Here is a 26,107-nt window from a genome sequence, read left to right as displayed (position 1 = left end):
CAGCTGCCATGTTTCTGACCTCTGAGGTTATTTCATAATAACAAATACTTTGTTTCATTCATTGCTTCAGTAATGGCAATTTTTCATCATTTTTTCATATTCTAGGTTTATTATTTCCTCTTCAATTCACTGCAACTTTTTCCCTCAGCAATTGCACCAAAATGCATTTTACAGAGACTTTCATGGACTTTTTAAAAATGAAAATTAATTAAGTGACTTATGCTTTTGTTTATTATGACTTTAATTCCATTTTATAGCTGAGGAAGTTGATTCAGAGGCAAATGACTTTTCATAGGTTATAAGGCAAGTTCTCATCAGAGACTTCCTGGCAATTGCTCTCAGGTCTATGGCTGACTTTGTCTTGTTAAATGTAACCCATATAAAAATAGACTCTAATCTTATAACTTATAGGTAGTTTTTCCTATCCTTGCAATTGTTACTTCCCTTAGTAACTGCTTAGCACTTCAGGAGTTCCTCTGCAGTATATTAATTTGTTTAACAATTACTTATTTCATGATTTCCTGTCTTTTTGAGATTTTTTATCTAGATTGTAGGCTGAGAATCTTTTCTGCTTTGAATCTTCTTCCTCATCTCCCAAGATGCCTGGATTATTATTCTGTTCACATTGGAAACAGAATATTTGCTGATAATAGTGTCTGGAAAAGGAAGTGCATCCTCTTCAGGCACATGAAGCAGAGGTTGCTCATTTCCACTACTCTAGTCTAGGCTCCTTTACCATAGCATTGTATGTATTAAAAATCATGGACTCTGGGCTTCCCTGATGGCACAGTGGTTAAGAATCCACCTGCCAATGCAAGGGACTTGGCTTCCAGCCCTGGTCCAGAAAGATGCCATATGCCGTGGAGCAACTGATCCCGTGAGCCGCAACTGCTAAGCCTTCACTCTACAGCCCGTGAGCCACAACTACTGAGCCTGCGTGCCACAACTACTGAAGCCCATGCACCTAGACCCCGTGCTCTCCCACAAGAGAAGCTACTGCACTGCAATGAAGAGTAGCCCCCACTCGCTGCAACTAGAGAAAGTCCGTGGGCAGCAACGAAGACCTGATGCAGCCAAAAAAATAATTAATTAAAAAATAAAATAAAAAGATAGCATTAAAAAAAATCATGGACTCTGGAGTCAGGCAACTGGGTTCAATTCCAGCTCTACTTCTTACCTTGGTCAACTTGCTTAGCCTCTGTGTCGCTCAGTTTTCCAACCTATAAAGTGGAGACAATAGTAATACTTATATTACAGGATCAGTGATAATTAAGTGAGTTAATACTAAAATTAGAATCATGCCTGGAATGTAGTGAACACTAAATATTTATTTATTAAATAAGTAATTTTTCCCAGTATTACTGACATTGCCATATGTTATGTTTCTGCCCCTAATCTTGTTCCCCACCAATTCACTTGCCATTACAGGCAGATTGATCCTTCTAACGTACAAATATGATACTGTACTTCTCTGCTTAAATACCTAAATGAAGAGAGTTTCAGCTTCCAGCTGTCTTGGAGTAAATGGTACCAAGCTAGACTTCTTGCCATAAGCATCCCTAGATCTGAACAAAACACATCAGGCAACTGTTTTTCAGGCTATGGACAGCACTCAGTTTAAGTCTGTGATCCATGAGGAGGGAAACTCAGGAAGTAAGCCCTGCAATTGCCTAGTTCTCTGTCTGGAAACAATTTTCTGACTACAGCATAGAGTAGAGTCTAAGCAGAGTACAGTGGTCCACTGAGCTAATGAGGCAGAGATCAAAGTTCTGGGTTCCTGAAGCAGTTGGAATGTGGTGGGTGGAGGCATCACAGAGAAGGGAGCTATCTCAAAAATCTATGTGATGGACCACCTCAAGTCTGTGGCTGAGGGTGAGCTGTAGATTCTCAGGGAAAATTACCAGAGATTTAATAGCTAGCAGCTGCTATAGGGTTGAGAGCTGGACAAAAATATTGGAGGTTAAGCAGTACCTGCAGACATTGGATTTCCAACCTTGCCAGAGCAGAGAGATTTCCCTAAAGCCTTTTTAACACGCCTGGCATCCAATGGAGACACACAAAAAGCCACGTCTTAGGAGTAAGGACCATGTCCTAAAGTAATATCTGCTATAGATTTCCCTAAGAAACCCTAATACCAAACTCTAAAAAGATCCATAGAGCAACAGAGTTTAAAGGTTGAATCCCACCAACTTATAGGGGCTGGCAAAATACCTATTGTCTTCCACAGTTCCTCATTAACAAAGCATAAAATCAGGCCTACACAATTCTAGGGAATTAGCCAGTAATCCAACTTGTTGACAAATAGAAAGCAAAGAACATAGCAGAATCCTAATTCTCTACAATGTATTATCCAAAATATCTAGTATTCAATTTAAAAAAAACGAGAAATGTAACACATAGTCAAGAAAAAAAAGTCGATAGAAATGGATTGATTTTCTGTAAGGCAATTCAATGGGAAAATGATAGTCTTTTCAATAAATGGTGCTGAAACAATTGGAATATGATTGTGCAAAATCTCTATGTGCAAAACAATGAGCTTCTTCACTCTTACCTCATACATATACAAAATTAACTCAAAACGGATTATATACCTACATGCAAAGATTAAGACTATAAATCTTCTAGAAACAAGCATAGGAAAAAGGAAAATGCAGTAACCATTAAAAAAAATTGATAAATTGGGCTTCCTCAAAATTCAAACTATCTGCTTTTCAAGAGAGAAACTCAAGAAAATGAAAGGGCAAGCTATAACTAAAAGAAACTATTCATAGCACATATAACTGACAAAACACTTGAATCAACAGCATATAATGAACTCTTAAAACTCAATAATACAATCATCTCAATTTTTTAAATAAGTAACATTTTATTAAAGACAAAATACAAATGGGCAATAATCAGGTAAAAATATGTTCAACATCACTGGTCATCAGGGAAGTACAAATTAAAATCATAATAAAATACTACTTCACACCTATAGAATGACTAAAATTAAAAGGACTGGTGGGGGGGGGACCTTTAAGATAGTGGAGGAGTAAGACGTGGAGATCACCTTCCTCCCCACAAATACATCAAAAATACATCTACATGTGGAATAACTGCTACTGAACACTGGCAGAAGACCTCAGACTTTCCAAAAGGCAGGAAACTCCCCTTGTACTTGGGTAAGGCAAAAGAAAAAGGGAAAAACAGAGACAAAAGAATAGCGATGGGACCTGTACCCTGGGGAGGAAGCAGTAAAGGAGGAAAAGTTTCCACACACTAGGAGCCCCTTCACTGGCAGAGATGCAGGGTGGGCGGGGGGAAGCCTTGGAGCCACAGAGGAGAGTACAGCAACAGGGGTGCAGAGGGCAAAGCAGAGAGATTCCCGCACGGAGGATCGGTGCCGACCCGCACTCACCAGCCCGAGAGGCTTGTCTGCTCACCCGCCAGGGCGGGTGGGGGCTGGGAGCTGAGGCTCAGGCTTCGGGCGGATCCCAGGGAGAGGACTGGGGTTGGTGGCGTGAACACAGCCTGAAGGGGGCTAGTGCACCACAGCTAGCAGGGAGGGAGTCAGTGAAAAAATCTGGACCTGCCTAAGAGGCAAGAGACCATTGTTTTGGGGTGTGAGAAGAGAGGGGATTCAGAGCACCGCCTAAACAAGCTCCAGAGATGGGCATGAGCCGCGGCTATCAGCGCGGACACGAGAGATGGGCATGAGACGCTAAGGCTGCTGCTGCCACCACCAAGAAGCCTGTGTTCAAGAACAAGTCACTGTCCGCACCTCCCCTCCCGGGAGCCTCTGCAGCCCACCACTGCCAGGGTCCCATGATCCAGGGACAACTTCCCCAGGAGAACACACAACGCACCTCACGCTATTGCAAGGTCACACTGGCCTCTGCCGCCACAGGCTCACCCGGTATTCCGTACACCTCACTCCCCCTGTCCTGAGTGAGCCAGAGCCCCCTAATCAGCTGCTCCTTTAACCCCATCCTGTCTGAGTGGGGAACAGACGCCCTCAGGCGGCCTACACGCAGAGGCGGGACAAAATCCAAAGCTGAAACCCAAGAGCTGTGTGAACAAAGAAGAGAAAGGGAAGTCTCTCCCAGCAGCCTCAGGAGCAGTGGATTAAATCTAAACAATCAACCTGATGTACCCTGCATCTCTGGAGTACCTGAATACACAATGAATTGTCCCAAAATTGAGGTGGTGGACGATGGGAGCAACTGTAGACTTGGGGTTGGCTTTCCGCATCTAATTTATTTCTGGTTTTATGTATATCTTAGCTTAGTATTTAGAGTTTATTATCATTGGGAGATTTGTTTATTAACTTCGTTGCTCTCCATTTTTATATACATATAAATATATTTTTTTTCCTTTTTCTCTTTTTGTGAGTATGTATGTATATGCTTCTTTGTGTGTTTTTGTCTATATAGCTTTGCTTTTACCATTTGTCCTCGGGTTCTGTCTGTCTGCCTTTTTTTTTTTTTGTATACTTTTTAGTGCTTGTAAACATTGGTGGATTTGTTTTTTGGTTTTGCTGCTCTCTGCTTTCTTTCTTTATTTTTATTATTTTTTATATTTTTGTTTTTAATAACTTTTATTTTAATAAATTTATTTTATTTTATTTTTCTATCTTTCTTTCCTTATTTTTCCTTCCTCTTCATCTGAGCTGTGTGGCTGACAGGGTCTTCGTGCTCCAGCCGGGTGTCAGGCCTGAGGCTCTGAGGTGGGAGAGCCGAGTTCAGGACATTGCTCCACCAGAGAACTCCCTTCCCCATGTAATATCAAACAGCAAACGTTCTCCCAGAGATCTCCGTCTCAATGCTAAGCCCCAGCTCCACTCAACGGCCAGCAAGCTAAAGTGCTGGACAGCCTATGCCAAACAACTAGCAAGACAGGAACACAAACCCACCCATTAGCAGAGAGGCTACCTAAAATCATATTAAGTTCATGGACACCCCAAAACACGCCACCGGACCCGGGCCTGCCCACCAGAAAGACAAGATCCAGCCTCATCCACCAGAACACAGGCACCAGCCCCTCCACCAGCAAGCCTGCACAACCAACTGAACCAACCTTACTCACTGGAGGCAGACATCAATAACAACGGGAACTACAAAACTGCAGCCTGCAAAAGGGAGACCCCAAACACAGTAAGCTAACCAAAATGAGAAGACAGAGAAACACACAGCAGATGAAGGAGCAAGGTAAAAACCCACCAGACCAAACAGGTTAAGAGGAAATAGGCAGTCTAACTGAAAAAGAATTCAGAGTAGTGATAGTCAAGATGATCCAAAATATTGGAAATAGAATGGAGAAAATAAAAGAAACGTTTAACAAGGACCCAGAAGAATGAAAGAGCAAACATACAGTGATGAATAACACAATAAATGAAGTTAAAAATTCTCTGGAAGGAATCAATAGCAGAATAACTGAGGCAGAAAACAGGATAAGTGACATGGAAGATAAAATAGTGGAAATAACTACCACAGAGCAGAATAAAGAAAAAAGAATGACAAGAATTTAGGACAGTCTCAGAGACCTCTGGGACAACATTAAGCACACCAACATTCAAATTATAGGGATCTGAGAAGAAAAAGAGAAAAAGAGAGGGACTGAGAAAATATTTGAAGAGATTATAGGTGAAAACTTTCCTAATATAGGGAAGGAACTAGTCAGTCAAGCCCAGGAAGCACAGAGAGTCCCATACAGGATAAATCCAAGGAGAAACACACCAAGACACATATTAATCAAACTATCAAAAATTAAATACAAAGAAAAAATGTTAAAAACAGCAAGGGAGAAGCAACCATTAACATACAGGGGAATCCCCATAAGGCTAACAGCTGATCGTTCAGCAGAAACTCTGCAAGCCAGAAGGGAGTGGCAGGATATATTTAAAGTGGTGAAAGGGAAAAACCTACAATCAAGATTACTCTACCCAGCAAGGATCTCATTCAGATTTGATGGAGAAATTAAAACCTTTACAGACAAGCAAAAGCTAAGAGAATTCAGCACCACCAAACCAGCTTAACAACAAATGCTAAAGGAACTTCTCTAGGCAGGAAACACAGAGAAGGATAAGACCTACAATAAAAAACCCAAAACAATTAAGAAAATGGTAATAGGGGCATACATATTGATAATTACCTTAGATGTAAATGGATTACATGGTCCAACCAAAAGACATAGACTAGCTGAATGGATACAAAAACAAGTCCCATACATATGCTGTCTACAAGAGACCCACGTCAGACCTGGGAACACATACAGGCTGAAAGTGAGGGGATGGAAAAAGATATTCCATGAAAATGGAAATCAAAAGAAAGCTGGAGTAGTAATCCTTATATCAGACAAAATACTCTTTAAAATAAGGACTATTACAAGAGACAAAGGAGGACACTACATAATGGTCAAGGGATCAATCCAAGAAGAAGATATAACAACTGTAAATATTTATGCACCCAAAATAGGAGGACCTCAATACATAAGGCAACTGCTAACAGCCATAAAAGGGGAAATCAACAGTAATACAATCATAAAAGGGACTTTAACACCCCACTTTCACCAATGGACAGATCATCCAAAAAGAAAATAAGTAAGTAAACACAAGCTTTAAATGACACATTAAACAAGATGGACTTAATTGATATTTGTAGGACATTCCATCCAAAAACAACCTAATACACTTTTTTCTCAAGGGCTTATGGAACATTCTCCAGGATAGATCATATCTTGGGTCACAAATCAAGCCTTGGTAAATTTAAGAATATTGAAATCGTATCAAATATCTTTTCCAGCCACAATGCTATGAGACTACATATCAATTACAAGAAAAAATCTGTAAAAAATACAAACACATGGAGGCTAAACAATACACTGCTAAATAACCAAGAGATCACTGAAGAACTCAAAAATACCTAAAAACAAATGAAAATGAAAACACGACAACCCAAAACCTATGGGATGCAGCAAAAGCAGTTCTAAGAGGGAAGTTTATAGCAATACAATCCTACCTCAAGAAACAAGAAACATCTCAATTAAACAAACTAACCTTACACCTAAAGCAATTAAAGAAAGAAAAGCAAAAAACCCCTAAAGTTAGCAGAAGGAAAGAAATCATAAAGATCCAATCAGAAATAAATGAAAAAATAAATGAAGAGAACAATAGCAAAGATCAATAAAACGAAAAGCTGGTTCTTTGAGAAGATAAACAAAACTGATAAACCATTAGCCAGACTCATCAAAAAAAAACGGGAGAAGACTCAAATCAATAGAATTATAAATGAAAAAGGAGAAGTAACAACTGACACTGCAGAAATACAAAGGATCATGAGAGATTTCTACAAGCAACTATATGCCAATAAAATGGACAACCTGGAAGAAATGGACAAATTCTTAGAAAAACACAAACTTCCGAGACTGAACCAGGAAGAAATAGAAAATATAAACTGTCCAATCACAAGCACTGAAATTGAAACTGTGATTAAAAATCTTGCAACAAACAAAAGCCCAGGACCAGATTGCTTCACAGGTGAATTCTATCAAAAATTTAGAGAACAGCTAACACCTATCCCTCTCAAACTCTTCCCGGATATAGCAGAGGGAGGAACACTCCCAAACTCATTCTGTGAGGCCACCATCACCCTGATACCAATACCAGACAAAGATGTCCCCCAAAAAGAAAACTACAGGCCAATATCACTGCAGAACATAGCTGCAAAAATCCTCAAGAAAACACTAGCAAACAGAATCCAACAGCACATTAAAAGGATCATACACCATGATCAAGTGGATTTTTTGCAGGAATGCAAGGATTCTTCAGTATATGCAAATCAATCAATGTGATACACCATATTAACAAATTGAAGGAGAAAAAACATATGATCATCTCAATAGATGCAGAGAAAGCTTTCGACAAAATTCAACACCCATTTATGATAAAAACCCTCCAGAAAGTAGGCATAGAGGGAACTTTCCTCAACATAATAAAGGCCATATATGACAAAACCACAGCCAATATCATTCTCAATGGTGAAAAACAAACAATTTCCACTAAGATCAGGAACAAGACAAGCTTGCCTACTCTCACCGCTATTTATTCAACATAGTTTTGAAAGTTTTAGCCACAGCAATCAGAGAAGAAAAAGAAGTAAAATGAATCCAAATCGGAAGAGAAGTAAAAGAGTCACTGTTTGCAGATGACATGATACTATACATAGAGAATCCTAAAGATGCTACCAGAAAACTATTGGTGCTGATCAATGAATTTGGGAGAGTCACAGGATACAAAATTAATGCACAGAAATCTCTTGTAGTCCTATACACTAATGATGAAAAATCTAAAAGAGAAATTAAGGAAACTCTCCCATTTACCACTGCAACAAAAAGAATAAAATATCTAGGAATAAACCTACTGAAGGAGACAAAAGACCTGTATGCAGAAAACTATAAGACACTGATGAAAGAAATTAAAGATGATACAAATAGATGGAGAGATATACCATGTTCTTGGATTTGGAAGAATCAATATTGTGAAAATGATTGTACTACCTAAAGCAATCTACAGATTCAATGCAATCCCTATCAAACTACCAATGGCATTTTTCACAGAACTAGAACAAAGAATTTCACAATTTGTATGGAAACAGAAAAGACCCCAAAGCCAAAGCAATCTTGAGAAAGGAAAATGGAGCTGGAGGCATCAGGATCCCTGACTTCGGACTATACTACAAAGCTACAATAATCAAGACAGTATGGTACTGTCACAAAAACAGAAATATAGATCAATGGAACAGGACAGAAAGCCCAGAGACAAACCCACACATATATGGTCACTTTATCTTTGGTAAAAGAGGCAACAATAATCAATGGAGAAAAGACGTAGTCTTCAATAAGTTGTGCTGGGAAAACTGGACAGCTACATGTAAAAGAATGAAATTAGAACACTCCCTAACAACATACACAAAAATAAACTCAAAATGGATTAAAGACCTAAATGTAAGGCCCGACACTATCAAACTCCTAGATAAAAACTTAGGCAGAACACTGCATGGCATAAATCACAGCAAGATCCTTTTTGACCCATGTCCTAGAGAAATGGAAATAGAAACAAAAATAGACCAATGGGACCTAATGAAACTTCCAAGCTTTTGCACAACAAAGGAAACCATAAACAAGATGAAAAGATAACCCTCAGAATGGGAGAAAATATTTCCCAACGAAGCAACTGACAATGGATTTATCTCCAAAATATACAAGCAGCTCAATATCAAAAGAACTAACAGCTCAATCCAAAAATGAGCACAAGACCTAAATAGACATTTCTCCAAAGAAGATATACAGATTGTCAACAAAGACATGAAAGGATGCTCACCATCACTAATCATTAGAGAAATGCAAATCAAAACTACAGTGAGGTATCACCTCACCCTAGTCAGAATGGCCATCATCAATAAATCTACAAACAATAAATGCTGGAGAGGCTGTGGAGAAAAGGGAACCCTCTTGCACCGTTGGTGGGAATGTAAATTAATACAACCACTATGGAGAACAGTATGGAGGTTCCTTAAAAAACTAAAAAGAAAACTACCATATGACCCAGGTATCCCACTGCTGGGCATATATCCTGAGAAAACCATAATTCAAAAAGAGTCATGTACCACAATGTTCATTGCAGTTCTATTTACAATAGCCAGGATATGGAAGCAACCTAAGTGTCCATCAAGAGATGAATGGATAAAGAATATATGGCACATATATACAATGGAGTATTAGTCAGCCATAAAAAGAAACAAAATTTCATTTGTAGTGAGGTGGATGAACGTAGACACTGTCACACAGAGTGAAGTAAGTCAGAAAGAGAAAAACAAATACCATATGCTAACACATATATATGGAATCTAAAAAAAAAAAAAAGGTTCTGAAGAACCTAGGGGCAGCACTGGAACAGAGACACAGACATAGAGAATGGACTTGAGGACACTGGGACAGGGAAGGGTAAGCTGGGACGAAGTGAGAGAGTGGCATGGATATATATACACTACCAAATGTAAAATAGATAGCTAGTGGGAAGCAGCCACATAGCACAGGGAAATCAGCTCAGTGCTTTGTGTCCACCTAGAGAGGTGGGATAGGGAGCGTGAGAGGGAGACACAAGAGGGGGTGAGATATGGGGATGTATATATATATATATGTATAGCTGATTCACTTTGTTCTACAGCAGAAACTAACACACAATTGTAAGGCAAGTATACTCCAATAAATGTTAAAAAAATTTTTTTAATGGACTGGTAATATAACATGTTGTCAATGGTGTGGAGAAGGAAACAAGGACTCTCATGCATTTATGGTGACATGTAAAATGGCATGACCATTTCTGGGGACAGTTTGCCAGTTTCCTATACAGTTGAACATACTTATCATATGACCTAGTACATCTTCTTCTGAGGTGTTTACTCAGAGAAATGAAGACTTATGTCTGTAAAAAGACTTGTACATGAATGTTCATAGGTGCTTTATTTATAGCTACTCCAAATTGGAAACAACCCAAGCAATGATGGGTTCAGTAAATAACCAGATAAACAAATTATAGTATGTCATAAAATTAAATTCTACCCAGCAATGGAAAGGAATATACTACTGATACACAGCGTGGAGGAATCTCACAAATATTATGCTGAATAAAAGAACAAATTCTATTTATATGTAATTGTAGCATAAGCAAAAAAATCCATTAAAGCAATTTTTAAAAAAAGAACATCAATTTTCACCTAAGTCAGAGTATGGGGATAAGAAGGGAGATGAGTACAAAGGGATGCTAACAATCTTTCCTCAGAGATGAAAATGTTCTATATCTTGATTGGAGTGTAGTTTACATTATATACATTTGTCAAAATTCATTTTACCTTAAATGTATGCATTTTATTGAATGTAAATTATACAATTCAATTCCTTTAAAAAAATTTAGACCTTTCATATCCTGACTTCCACCTTCTCTGCAGCCTAATCTCTAGCTGTTTCATCTTGAACTTTTAAGTTTTCTTCATTGGGTCACTTCTTGCCTTCAGGTTTTTGCATATACTGCCCCCAAACTTGATAATCTTTCCACTCCTTCTTCAGCTTGAGGAACACATTTCCTTCCAACCCCAGATCCATTAAGTGCTCGTCCTATCTGCTTCCACAGCACTCCAGAATAGCACTCAGTGGAAGATATATCCCTTTTTAATGTTTAATTGTCTGTCTTTCCTGTTAAATTATAATCTGTCTGAGTACAGGAACTGTGCTTGCTTTGTTCCCACAAGATACCTGTCACAGCCTTGGCTTGTAGTTGGCACTTAATAAATATTTGTTGAATAAGTGAATGAGTGAATCAGTAAATGAACAGATCTCCTGGAATCTTCAGGTAGATTCTCAGTGATTTCCAGGTTCTGTTTTCTAGGTGAAATTAATTGAGGGCTTCCCCCTCTAAGTGAATGTTATTTTTGGTATGGCACCACACAGTTTATTATAGGCATTTTTTCCTAAATTATACTTCCCAGAAGCCACCGTTTTTGTAGGAGCAGTGAGTCACAGAAATGCAATTCTTGGCTGTGCCTTCCGCCACCACCCCGTCCCCCCAGCTAGCCAAACTAAACATTCCATGTTAACCGTGTTTTTGATTGTGTAAAGGATTTCTGTCTGAATTAGCTTGTCTATCAAGATATTTTGTAGTCTCCTTCCACTCTGAAAAGTGTAGCTTATTCTTCCTTTCTTACAATGTTTCTTACCTTTTTGCAAATGATTTTGAAAAATAGTTGCCATATAAATAATAATTTATGCAAACATTATAGATGAAACCTTCTAAGGTAGATTTTTATCCACTCTACCACCGTTTCTTGTCTTTTATTCTATTGATATGTAGTTTTGAAGCTTTTAGGAAAAACTAAGGTACTATGCATTCAATTTAATGTTTAAGAGAGAGGTACTGAGCCCCCTTCTCAAAGATCTTAGAGTCTTGTGGACTTACAAATAAACAAACCATTTTGTGCTCTATAACACAATAAAGGCATGTCCAGGGCACTAAATGGGGATTGGGGTCTACAACTCTATGTACATTATATCTCATTGTTAAACATGCTGCTAAGATAGGCATTAGTAGTCCCACTTTACAAATAAAGATTATGTTAATAGCAGGGCCCTTATGTTTTCAAGGTCACACAACTAGTAAATGGCACAACCAAAATTCAGGCCAGGCAGATTTTTAAGCCTATGCCCTTTTTAAATTTTTTTTAAGTTACCCTTTATTTCTTAAGCTGTTGATGGATACACTGGCATTCATTCTTTGGTTTTTTTTGGTTTGGGGAGTTTTTTTGGCCACACTGCATGGCATGCGGGATCTTAGTTCCCCGACCAGGGATCCAACCCATGCCCCGGAAGCTCGGAGTCTTAACCACTGGACCACCAGGGAGGTCCCAAGCCTATGCCCTTTTGTATACACTGTTCTTCCTGCCAAGTGCAGGAAGGGAAGAAAATTAAGGAGTCAGGAATGACCCACAGTTTTCCAGGGAGGTAGATTGAGTGGCAATTGATGGCGCCCATATTCTGGGACCAAGAATGCAGAAGAGGGGCAAGTTTGGAGGAGAACATGATATTTTGAGATATTTGAAGATCAGTGTTTGATGATCTTGAGACTGGGATGCCTCTGTGCAATTATGTCCAGCTACCGCATGCAATGGGAATGAGAGTCTGGAGCACAAGCTATAGTCATGGTTTGGATATAAAGGCATGAACACCATAGTACCTATGTAGTGGTTGAAACTTTGGGTATGTATCAAATCACCCAGAAGGAGTATGTAGACTAAGAGGCTTAAACATCCATCTTTGATTCATTGGCCTCTAGATTCCTCTTATATATATTATATAAAAATCTCATGAATATAACAGGGCTTAATTAAAGTTGGACTCATTCATTTAACAAATATTGATGAAGTTACTGAGTATTAATTATGTGTTCAACAGTGGACTAGGCTCTATGGGGAGTAGAAAGGAAGAAGATATTATTTCCCCACTCTAGGAGCCTACCATTTGGTTGGCAAGTCAGGGTATATTTATATACCAACTACTGGAAGTCATAATGCACAATCTACACTATGGACAGTTACCAGCATGTTTTATGTTTGTGCATATGTTTCAAGGAAACCTTGAGTGTCTCATAACAAACCATCCCAAGACATCCAACAGGTATAATATACACATCATTGATATAAGCTCTTCCTAGTTTGCTACTTCGGTTTCTGTTCTTTGGAAGCTCTTTGGAAACTGTTTATCACTTAAATAATAAAAACGTTTCTTTCTTGAGCATGTTATGCTTTAAGCCTGTTTACTTTAACGCTGAAAAATGCAGGTAGACCTCAGGAAGGCTGGAACTTTGAATTGGAAAGCTGTAGGGAGACCCATGCGTGACCTCACTCCATTTCTCATCCCTGCTTCTCTCTGCATATCTGGTTCATTCTTCTTTCTGCAGACTCTCTCTCTCTACTCTTAAAGGTGCCTGACAAAATCTGGCCACTCAGAGTAGAATACGGTTGCTAAGTGTTTTCTGGGTCTTGAGTTCCTTTTGGTTTTCCTCTGTGAACACTGTGTATGAATTATTTTTAATCTTTACAACAACTGTTCAAGACTGAAATTATTCTCTCTGCATTACATATGAGGAAACTGAAGCTGAGAGAGATTGTGGCCTCCCAAGTCATTGTCATCTGTTGGGGATTCAAAGATAAAAAGATAAGGCCTCTGCCCTCATGGACTTCATAGTCCAGTGACGCAGCAGATATTCATTGTTATAGGTATAAACATAAACTAATCATCACAGAATTCTGTGAGTGGTGCTATAGTGTGTAAACATAGAATTGTAGTAAGACAAAGAATTATGCCTGGAGAAGCAGAGAGAGCACTGTAGAAAGGACATCTGAACCAAACTTGGAAAGATGTGTAGCTCTCCAGGTATAAAAGAAGGGAAATGATGTTCCAGTCAGTAGGAGTCTTAAGTTAGAGAGGCACAAGAGTATTTATTATCAACAGGAAGAGCAGTGCTGTCCATGTTTCTCCTTGAACCCGTGGCTCACCTTCTGAGTTGGCAGCCAAGCACAGGTACACTAATGGTGAACCTGGCTATAGATCCTGCTGAAATGCTTCAAAATAATCTGATTTCCAGAGAAGCCAGAGAAGAGAACACTTGAAACCAATATTTGGTATAAAAATGTAGTCTCTTTCTTGTTCTCTAGTTTTCTCTTCTCCTCCCTATACCTCCACCCCAACCACAATATAAATCAGCACAAAAAACAATGTGGGCCTTGGCAGTAATTGCTGTTAGTTTTGAGTGATGAAAACACAACAGACTTGGGCATTACAAAAGCCTCTTGTGTGGTACATTATACGTTTTTCAGGACTTCCCGAAGTATATTTGTACTGTCTCTGTCTTCCATATCCCACACAGCTTTGCATAGAACTTTGGGGATATCCCACCAAGTAATATGACTCTGGATTCTATACAGACTTATTTAGCAAGCTATGAGTTACATAATCTTACTTACGTCTCTTCAGAAATACGGCTGAAATGTAAGTGCTGTCTATACAGATAGCAGCTTCAGACTGTCTCTAGCTTGTTACAAATGGAGAAAAGTACCAACAATTTTCACTTACGAGATACATTCTCTCATAGCTAAGCTATACCCCCAGAGATGTTTAAATAAAAAGTTTTTTCTTAAATTATGAGAAATACTAATAAGGAAGAAAGATTTGCTACTTAAAATATATTTAAATTTCAGTAGAATTATACGTGAACATCTGTAAATTCATTCTATTCCTTAAGCTCTGAAGAAGATGGACGCGTGTTTCTATGGAATTCTCTTTCAGCTTAACATTTGTCAGTAGAATAATCGTTATCCATGCCATTGTTATCAGAAATAGCCCTATCTTCTTCTGAACCTCAGCTGAAGGTCTTGTTAGTGTAGGGCATGACAAATATTGCAATACCAAACTACCTCACTTTATCTAATGTAACTGAAAATCAACTAGTCCAGGACTCAGATAAAAGCAAGCACAGATGTATTTAAGTATGTTGCCCCACTAGCCCTCACCACTAATGGAAACAGTATCTAATTATGGCAGATAATTTTAAAAATCTTTTTGTCCAGGTAATTGTATGTATCTGTAATAAAAATTGAAAAAAATATAAAATATACATGGTAAGGTGAGAGTAAGTCTTTCTTCCTCAGCACTCCCCAGCCATATTGCACTAACTCTAAAAGCAATTACCATATTCAAACTTCCTCTACCCTTCCAGAGATATTATGCACATATGTGTGTGTATGTTTGTGTGTGTATGCACACACATTCCTTTAATTTTATACAAATGGTGGCAATTATTACACACTAATTTGCATCTTGTGTTTTCACTTAACACATCTTAGAGTTGTTGCATATTAGTCCATGTAGACCTGCCTCATTCTATTTAATCCTGCTTAGTATTCCATTACTTCATTGCACTGTAATTCATTTACCAGATCACTATTGATGGAAATTCATGCTGTTTCTAGTCTTTTGCTAATACAGACAATGTTGCAGTGAATATACTTTGCATATATATAGAAATATTTGTCAGATAAATTTCTGGAAGCAGAATTGTTGGGCTAATGATGGGGAGGGGGAGAAAAGGTGTTTTTTGAGTAGAAGTTCAGAAGTGATCAGAGGTTTTGTACCTTAGCTTAGCTCTGTATCTGTCTTTCTTGGTTCTTTCTCTCTCCTAGGGATTCCTTACCTGGGACTATTCAGACACTACAATACAGCTCATCTCTACTTTCTCACCAGTATTCTGAATTTCTTTGTCTTTTTATCCTACCTACTCCATCAGTCATCAAAGCTGGATCAATCAAAACATCTCCCTTCTTTACTGCTATACCTAGACTGCCAAGTGTTTGGGGGAAACACATGTAATTTTGTTCTATAACAAATTTATATTTTCTTAGGTCATTTAGGGACTCTATACTACTCAAAAATCTTTTTACTTACACCTAACAAATTGTCCCTCCATTTCCAACATTGGCCATTCCACTGGCTGATCCATATTCACAAGCTTTTTATCTTACTTATACCATACTCACTCTTAGGAAATGGTTTGGTTCCCTACTTCTTAGAGAAAGACAACTCATTAATATTAGAACCCCCTTAACTTCCCTTTTTACCCTTAAAATTTCTACATGAAATTCTTGGACTATCTCAAAACAAGAGCTCCCCTTTTACTATTTAATGCTAATCCTGCCACATACTCCTTATTCCCACTGCCTCTCTACTGATTTTTTCACCCCAGTCTGTAAAGAAGTTCTGTAAAATAAAAGTACTCTCTCTGCTCTTTATTCTCCTCCAGTAATTGCTTCCCATTCCTTCCCAAGTAGCATTCTTAAGAGAGTAAGCTGAAGAATAGATATTTCCAGTTTCATTTCCAATCTGCTTTTCCAGTCATTAAAGAAAGGGGACTGCCTCTACCGCAGCACTGACACTGCTCTTGCCAAGGTCCCCAAAGAACATCAAATTTTGACCATTTTTGATCAGTCTTGGGCATCCCCCCGTACTTGAATTTTCTCCAGCATTTCATCCTTGAATCACCCCTAATCCCACCTCTCCCTGCAGAATTTCTCAGCTATTTTATTTATATGCTTTCTTCTTGTTCTCCTTAACTCATTTTTTCTTGACTCTTTTTAAAAGCTATTTTCTGGTTTCTTTCTGACTTTAGGTCTTTAAGTCCTATGTTTCCTAGGATTAAGTCCTCATCAAGTTTTTCTTCCCTTTATTCTTTCCATGAATGATCTCATTTATTCCCTAGTTTCAGTGATCACCTGTATGCTGATGACTCATAGAGCCTGTCTAAACCTCTCTCCTTGACTCCAGACGATATTTACAACTGCCTAATAGTCTTCTTTACTTGGTTGACTCACAGATACCTGAAATATAACATGTCCCAAATTGAACTCACTTTTCAGTTCCCCACCCCATTTCTCAAGGCTGTCCTTTCTATCCATCATTCACTCAGTCACCCAGGCCAGGAATCTTTAAATCATCTCCTCTTGCTTTTCCCTCTTTCAGCTACACCTGATCAGTCACTAAATTCTGCTGTTTCTATCTCCTAGGTTCCGATTGGATTCACTCTCTTATTTCCATACCCATGTGATTGCGGGAGTTTTATCTCTCATTATTTCTTACCTAAACTATTTCAGTAATCTGCTAATTGGCCTCCGTCAATTTATGTACTTCTAATTAAGCTCCTTCACACTGCTTGGTAGAATTATCTTTCTAAATTGCTTATCATATTATGTTACTCCCTTACTTAAAATTTTTTTCTAAGTTTTCATTGTCTACAGTACAGTTTGAACTATTTATCGCACTTTACATTTTACTTGCTTCACCAGCTTCATCACCTCTGACTTTTCAACACATGTCGTATACTTCAGTCTTTAAAAACTATTCATAATTGCCTCCATATCCCTTTCCCTTCTATCTCTGGATGGTTGTTCACACTATTTCTTGGCCTTTCTCACTCTGTCTCCTAAGGAATATCTGTTGACCTTTCAAACTCAGATGAAGTGCTCTCTCCACTATGGCTCCATAGACTTTTTTAATAACTGTATATTTTTAAAACTCACTGCTCTATTTCCTCCATTAGACTGCAAGAGTTTCCTGGCGAATGACCATGCTTTATTCATCTATGTATATTTATTATCTTTCACAATTCCTTGTACTGAGGAGCCACTCAAAAAGTAGTCACTGAATAATGTCCTTTGTTTGGTCCCTGTTTTCTTTCTTTATTCTAGTTTATAGTTTACTGTCCAATTAGTTTTCCTAAAACAGTTCTCTGTTTATGTCACTTCTCCCCTCTAAATCTTCCGAGGGACTTTGCTCACCTATAGGTTGATTCCAAACTCCTTGGTATGGTGCTTAGTTTCCTCAGACCTGTTTCCCCATATTTCTTTCCAACATCACTGTAAGTGTATCTACATGTACCTTTTACTTTCTTCCCAGAGTAGTCTACTTGATATTCTTCAAAATGTTCCATGTGAATTTACACTACTCTTTTACCGCTCAGATCATTATCCTGAGGTCAAATGACTTTTCCTCTTTTCTATCTTGTCTGATCTCACTCAACCTTCACAGTGAAGTTTAAATTTACAGCTCCGTAGTACTTTCCCTGACCATTCCCTGAATAATAAATCTCTTTCTCCCATCTGTCACAGCACTTGTTCTTTTTTTTTTTTTTTTTTTTTTGCGGTATGCGGGCCTCTCACTGTTGTGGCCTCTCCCGTTGTGGATCACAGGCTCCGGACGCGCAGGCTCAGCGGCCATGGCTCACGGGCCCAGCCGCTCCGCGGCATATGGGATCCTCCCAGACCGGGGCACGAACCCGTATCCCCTGCATCGGCAGGCAGACTCTCAACCACTTGCGCCACCAGGGAGGCCCAGCACTTGTTCTTTATACTATAGTTTGTTGTGTTCAGCATTTATTTTATTGCTTGTATTCCTTGTTATCTTTGTGAAATTTTGACTTTTATTTGTCTCAACTATGTGACTAATATATAATGCATTAAGGATAGGGACTATATCTCAACAGTATTGAATCAATGCTTTTATTGTCCTTCACATCATTGATCAGGACTATTGTTATTCTTTCTCATATAAGGTATGACAATTTATTGATTTCCTGACTTGACTTACATGTGATTTTAGTCTTAACCGAGTTTTAAGTGCATTTTTGCTTATCGGGCTTCTTGTTTTCTCTTGTGGACATAGTCATGTGAACATATTCATCAAGTAGAGATGATAGAGAAAATTTGCTGCTTCTGTATCCCAAAGTATGAAGGAAACATGTGGTCACCAGATGTGATGGAATATAATTCCAGGGTTTTTAACTTTTGGACCTATTATCTGTCCCAAGCCACTAGGTCCCTTTTGCATGTTATCCCCACCCAGAGATTGGACAGGGACACTCCCCATTTCTAAGGCCATGTCTTTAGGCTCATGGCCATATCTTTTTCCTTTTTCAACCTCAGCCACTTGAAAGAACTCCAACTTTCAAAAGTGGTAAACTATTTGAGGTGCAAATTGTATTAGGTATTATTCGTTCAGATTTCTCAAACTTGAAGAAAATAGGCAATTTTGTGAAAATACATATTAGCTTCACTTACTACTTCACTTCCCTCCCTTTAGCCGTTCCGGAGCTCCAGGCCCAGTTCAAGCTCTTTTCCTGCTAGGCCTGTGCCTATTCCCAGCTTCTGGTCTCACATGCTGTACACCAGTGCTGGCTCTACTGTCCACTTTGCCAGATGCAGCCTGTTGTATTAATGAAATTATACATTTGAACCAGATGAGTTTGACTTGGTGATTGGCCCTATGCACAGTCTACAATTTGGGTCAGACTTATAAAAAGTTTGGTGAATTTGGCACCATCTTTGAGGAAGTGTGGACTCTCTTAATACTCCAGAGAGAAACCTTCGGGATCTCAGACATTCCATCTCTTGTGGGCTTCCAGAAAAGGCCACCCTCTGCTGGCATGGAAGAGAGGGTTCCTTTTCAAACTATTCAAGTCATGTTGTGACTTGAAGTCAAAGTCTAGTACAAAATCATGAAAACACAAGAGATAATTTGCACTGATTCTAGAATAAGCAGGTTCACTCTACTGCATAGGGACTCTGGTTTAGATGGTCCAGGAAGAAAACATTTCTACCACTGAAGTAGAATTCTATGAAAGAGTTTAAAATAAATGTCATTTCTAAAACATGAGAAAAAAATACAGCTAAGTTATTTTGCTGAGGGGAGACAATGACCAGATCCCATGTACCAATTAAAAGGGATTTGTAGGTTCCAAGGTGGGATACCTCTTTGATTCATCCTCTTGTCGGCTTCAGTAGAAATGAGGCTTCAATTAGGAACTTAGTAGTAAAGCCTGAGAATTTTTTCCATCCCAGATTTTTAAAGAATCATAAAGCAGCTTGAAAGAAAGCCTCACTCACTCCTCCTGAAATCTCCACTGCAAAACAAATAATTGAAACCATAGCTGGGCATGATTAATGAGGATACATTATTATAATTTATTATACTGTTTTTGGAGGGCTGTTTTTCCTCCATTTTTTCTCATCTGTCTCCTCTGTTACCTCTCCTACTACACTGGAGACTGAGCAAAATGCAGATGTTAAGAACATAAAGATATCAAAGAGTTAGTCTTGGCTGAGTTAGCAGTAACCACATTATAGATCTCAGATTTTTCCTCCTTTCATGTGGCTTTTTTGTAGGTTGGACAATAAATTTGCTAGTATGAATTACTACACATTTGATCCAAACGTGCTGCAGTGGATAAAAAGAAGTAACTGTGGATAGGTCTGCAGGAACTTCTAGATCAAATTCGGGTATACATGGAGGGGCCCTAGAATTTAGGTGAAGCTTTTCAAATCTGACAAAGACATTGCTTAAGACATTTGAAAAATTCTTAAAACAAATAATAGAAAACCCTCCTTGTGCCTAATTACCACACAGATTTTCATTTAGGGAGTCATATAAGGTAATTATAGTTAGTTAGTGTTAGTTCTATTCACCTAAATATATCTCTACCTTTTGTTTGAGGTGTTCCCTTTTTTAATATTAAAGAATCTTCTAACTGCTTACAAAGCCCTGATGTTGAAAAGTGTTTAATTATATATAGATGTTCTAAATCCATCCTAAGCACTAAAACTGTGTGTTTCTTGTTTAAACTGTTAAACTCTTGTCTAGCAATCATGAGCTTCTGTATTTTTTATCTGAAAAGAGTATATTTAGAGCAATGATTCTCAAACTTGACTGTACATTAAAATCACCTGAGGAGCTTTAAAAATTTCTGATGCCCAGGCTGTACTCCAGACCACTTAAATCAGAATTTTAGGACATGGTACCTAGGCATCAGTACTTTTTCTAGATCCCTAGAAAACTCCAATGTGTAGACAAGGTGGAGACCACTGATTTAGAAAGGTAGCATATTTTGATGGAAGAGCAAAGGCTTTGGAGTCAGCTAGTTCCTTGGTTGGTGTTCCATTTCTAGCACTTTATTCATTCATTTGAAAATATTTGAACACCTAATAAAAAATAAAATGCCTAATACACACTGGTACGTTCAATACATGGGAAGTATTATTATAGTAATAATAATGTCTACTAATAAAACTGTCTTATGAATGGCACTATATACATATAGAAAACAATATATTAATAAGATTGCATTTGAAGTGCCTTGTTATGCTTCAAGGTTACATTTACATGCTGTATTCATAAGGGTGACAAAGTCAAATAGACATCTCATCCACCTTTTAGTCTCTTAACACTTGGTACTTACCTTACAATGATTATTTTAATTCCACTTTGGAATTAATTCAAAAGTGGAATTAATTTGGTATAATTAATTTGGTATACATATTGTCTTTATCAGTGCATGAAAAATATTATATTCATTGGTGCAATGCTAAACTCTAAGCTTCTCGAGAACAGAAAAAGTTTTCTTACTCATCCTGGCATCCCCATCTTAGCATGGTGCATCTCTCTCCATGATTCTAACATGCAGCCTGTTTTCTGAAGTCAGGTAGTTTGGTCATATTTGAGAAGCAATTAAAGACAGAGTATTGAAGGAACTATAAACTTTATATCCATAAGGGGTGTGTATGTTTGCACGTGTGTGCATGTGTGCCTGTGTGTGTGAGTGCGTGTCTGTGTGTTTGGAGAGAAAGATTTTCTATTAAAGGAAACCGTGCTTAGTTTAGTTCATTCCTTGGCTTATGGTCTCTTGCAGTAGGCATTTTCCTGAGGGTTGTCTGTTAGAAGACTGATCTTGTGGGTGGTCTGCCCTACTGAATTTTGGATCTAAGATCTCAGCTCCAAGGCCCTCATCCTCCATAATGCCAGCAGACGGTACACTCCATCAATGCCTAATTTCTTTCTAGTAGTTTGAACCCACAATCTTTTTTGGTTTGGTACCAGAATCAACTTCATAAGACATAGAAGAAAGAATGTCTGGAATTGGGAACCTAAATATGTGACTTTCTTTTGAGAGGTGATTGATCAGAAGAACATTTGTTATCCACAGTGTGTTTATGGAAAACAGCTTTAAGAAGGAAAGGCTTTCTGACCTCATGGCAACCATTTTTTGCCCACTGAAACTCCTGTCTTGATTGTTCTTTTAATTAATAACCATTTTAAACAAGAATTTGAGGAGGAAAAGGGTATGGTCATTTAAACTATCAATTGGCTGTACTTCTAACCACATTGTTCCAATCTGCACTTGTAGCTAAAGCCTCCACAGAGCTGAATCCATGACACATTCTAAACGAACTTAGGGGAAACCCTGAAATAAGGGTAGAGAATGTTTAGGCAAAGGGCCTTTTAAAACAGAGAAAATATTTTTTTAAAGTTTTGAAATACAAGGGTGTCCATAATTTTTGCCTTTCTCCAATAAATTTATAGTCATGTAGAACATGCTGTAAAAATGGCTAATTGAGATTAGGGACTACAAATGGGCTTAAATTATTTTATCCTCCTATTAAGAGGAAATCACTCCTAACAGATTTGACATCCTCATTAATCATCACAGCTTCCACAATACTCACAAAAACAAAAGCCATGTAAATCTGTTTGGTAGACAGAAGCAGAAAAGGAGTGGTATGTAGCTGACACTTAAGGCCGTTAAAGAAACGTGCTGGTTTCCTATAGAGGTACTGACTAGCTTTCTTCTAATAGATATTATTTATTTTATTAAAATTCTGCTTACCAGAGTAATGTGACTGGGTATAGAGATTGCACTGAAGATATTTCACCATTGGCAGGAGAGAGAGTGGGTCCTAATCAGTATCAACCTGGAGTATATATGAGTATCTTCCAGTAAAATGAAGTTAATTTTTGAAGTTAATTTTTTCCATACCACAGATATTAATCAATACTTAGAACTTGAGTGTATTATAAATTCTGAATCATTCTTCAACCAGTGGTTTCTGGTGTCTATATTATCTGAGGGAAGAAGAGGCAAGAGCCTATTGAAGGAAGAAGGAAAACAACTGAAAGCTATACTATTTCCCATTCCCACGTCAATACCTCTGTGAAGACCCATCACTTATTCACAGTGGTGATCAGTCAGACATTAATGATGTACAAACATTTTTGCATTCTCATTCCTGTTTTTTCTCCCCCCTTCTTAACTATAGAGTTTGAAATATATAAACCTTCTCTGTTCTTGGCTACTTCTAGTTTGCTGTTGTCAATCAAATGTTGGATCACTGATCCATTTACAGTAAAAGTGTAATACATTTTGTAATAAAATTTTGTTGGATTGAAAAGATCCTGTTTCATCCCTGTGTGATGGGGAAACACCTGCATTTTAGAGGATCGTTCTAACCAAGTGATTAAGTTAAGAACACCCAGCTTGATATTGTAATACAAGTATCTTTTGGAAATTACAGTTTTTGAAAACAAAACACAGTTAATGCTACAACTAATGAGTCACAAACAAAATGCAAGAAAATAAAGCTATTTTCTCAAAAAGATTTGGAAAACTTAATTAGGAGATTTTTTTTTTTCGGTATGTGGGCCTCTCACTGTCGTGGCCTCTCCCATTGTGGAGCACAGGCTCCGGATGCGCAGGCTCAACAGCCAGGCCTCATGGGCCCAGCCACTCTGTGGCATGTGGGATCTTCCTGGACCGGGGCACGAACCCGTGTCCCCTAGCATCGGCAGGTGGACTCTCAACCACTGCGCCACCAGGGAAACCCAATTAGGAGAATATTTTTAATGGTCAGTGTTTAAGATTGGCCTTGTGGTCTTCCTCTAGATTTTACAGTGTATATTTTATAAGCTATTTCCTTTGTTCACCCTCACCTTCCTTCACATTTAGCATTGATTTAGATGATTTGGAATGGAAAGCTTCCCCTTTCTCTAAAAAGGGGAAGCTAATCAGTAAGAGATACTATATAGTTCTCAGCATTCCCTGCTAAGAACTTTACTAGCATGATTGATCCTCTTGGCATTAATCTTCCTTTTTCTCTGCTCTGTGATCTGGGTTAGGATGGGGCAGTGCCTGAAAAAGCTGTAGCACCAGTGAGATGGATCCTAATTTCTACTGTAAAATTTCTTTTTTCTGGTAGGGGTTTTAAGCTTAGCTTTTTACTGTTTGTGTGAAGGCAAAATGTGGCTGTCTCAAAAATATTCTAATAGCACATCCTGGGAAGGCCAACCAGCCAAAAACATCATTGGATGTTCATTTTGTTCCCCAGTTTAAGGAAAGAAAAGGAAATCACACCTTATACGTAATGCCATAAATGTGCTTTCTTTGGTCGATTATGAACAGCATGCATTGGATTTTAACATGTGGATCTTTGACTTTCGGGGGTGAGATATTTTATAATCATCCAATCATCTGGTTTGCTTCCAGTGTAATCATTATTTAATTAGGGTATAAAAATTTAATGGAGGCAACATGGAAAATATTATTAATACATAACATTTATTGAATATCATCACTGCCCTAGAAATTGAACAAAGCACAAAATTAGAGTACCTGCCAGTTAGCTTAGCATACATTTGCCAATTTTTAAAACAATTATTTTAAAAAAAAACTATTAAGTATCTTTATAACCACTGTAGTATGAAACCTAAAAGATCTAGTTAATCCTTTTCACCAAAATTCATCATCAATATTTTAATATTACCTGCTTAGGAATACTACTCCCACTGTCTTAACAAGTGTGCCAAGATGAACTGTAATAACTAAATTTTCCCATCAAATTAGCAACGGGCTGCAGTGGGAGGACATGGATAAATAACCCTAGCAAAAACTAATTTTATCTCAAGAACTACCGAAAGGAGAAATTGCATCTCATCCCAATACGTTTTTTGTCGTGAATCACTGTAGGCTACTGTACATTCCCTAGGCAAAACAGATTGCGAGCATCGGATTTAGAATTCTGCAGTGGTTCACTGGCCATGTATTCACAAAAATGGAAAGCCAATAGCTATTCTTGCAAATACTTTCTGTGCTTCCAAAGTATCATCCTATCTTCCTTTTCCCATTTTCAACTAAATTTATCAAAAAAAGGAGGGGGAGCAAGCGGCGGCACAGAAGGCAGTCTACACATGCTACCTGCTGTTCTTCACCGCTCACCCTTCTTACTTTCTACTCCTACCACTCAGGAGAAACTGTTCTCTCAAAGATGCCTTGTAACCTCTCATTTCCAAATTGAAAGGCTTTTACTCAGTTCTTGTTTTCATGCAAAATACAGAACAGTTGACACTGTTAAACAGCCCCTCTTTTATTAATTTCTCTTTCCAAGGCTTTGTGGCACTGCTTTCTCTGGGGTTCCCCTGACATCTTTTTTAATATCCTTTACTACCTCCTTATCTTTTTTACCCGCTAAATGATGGTGTTTCCATAAATTCTATTCTTGACATCTTATATTCTTTCTCTTCAAAGACTCCCTTAATTCTTGGACTCACTGCATGAATTTTAACTCTGAAGTCTAGTCCACTTCCACTGTGACCTTTGCTCCTACTGTTCTCTCCTTCATCCCTCTGCTCCAGCCATGCTGGTCTTTTGGGCATTGTATTTGCCAAGTCGACTCTCCTCTCAGAGGTTTTGCATTTGATGCTCTCTGTGCTTGGACTGCTCTTCCCCAAGTATCTGAAGGGCATGTTTCCTCATCTCCTTCAGGTCTCTGGTCAAATGTTACCTTATAGGTAAGGCTTTCCCAGGTCACTCCATGTAAAATAGTAATTCCTACTCTCCATACTCACCTTTCTGCCTCAGGTTTCTCTATGCTCCTTAACAGCATCAGATATTTTATATGTTTTTTTATTTGCTCATCATCTGCCTCCCCATCCTATAATATGTGCTTCATAAAGGCAGGGATTTTTTTATCTGTTTTGTTCCCAGTATACTCTCAGTGCCTAGAACTGTGCCTGGCACATAGTAGGTACTCAATAAATATTTGTTGCATGAATGAATGAGTTACCAGAGTTATAAAGAAGTCAAACTGTCCATGATTCCAAAATTCCTAAATCTCACTATCATTCATCTTACCTATGATGGAAGTGGGGC

The 26,107-nt window shown here is 38.2% G+C and overlaps 1 protein-coding gene across 1 annotated transcript in view; it reads right to left on the bottom strand.

The window, feature by feature from the left end:
* Positions 1-25,701, bottom strand: part of LOC132486726 (phosphorylase b kinase regulatory subunit beta-like) — a 109,496-nt gene extending 83,795 nt beyond the window's left edge. Inside the window, 3 exon segments of the mRNA XM_060094308.1 lie at positions 1,178-1,220; positions 1,532-1,565; positions 25,421-25,701. Of these exon segments, the coding sequence (XP_059950291.1) occupies positions 1,178-1,220; positions 1,532-1,565; positions 25,421-25,701 (358 nt within the window).
* Between the last annotated feature and the right edge of the window lie 406 nt (positions 25,702-26,107).

This window comes from Mesoplodon densirostris, chromosome 3 (assembly GCF_025265405.1).
Source record: "Mesoplodon densirostris isolate mMesDen1 chromosome 3, mMesDen1 primary haplotype, whole genome shotgun sequence".
NCBI classification, from domain to species: Eukaryota; Metazoa; Chordata; class Mammalia; order Artiodactyla; family Ziphiidae; genus Mesoplodon; species Mesoplodon densirostris.
This window is presented reverse-complemented; position numbering and strand designations above follow the sequence as displayed.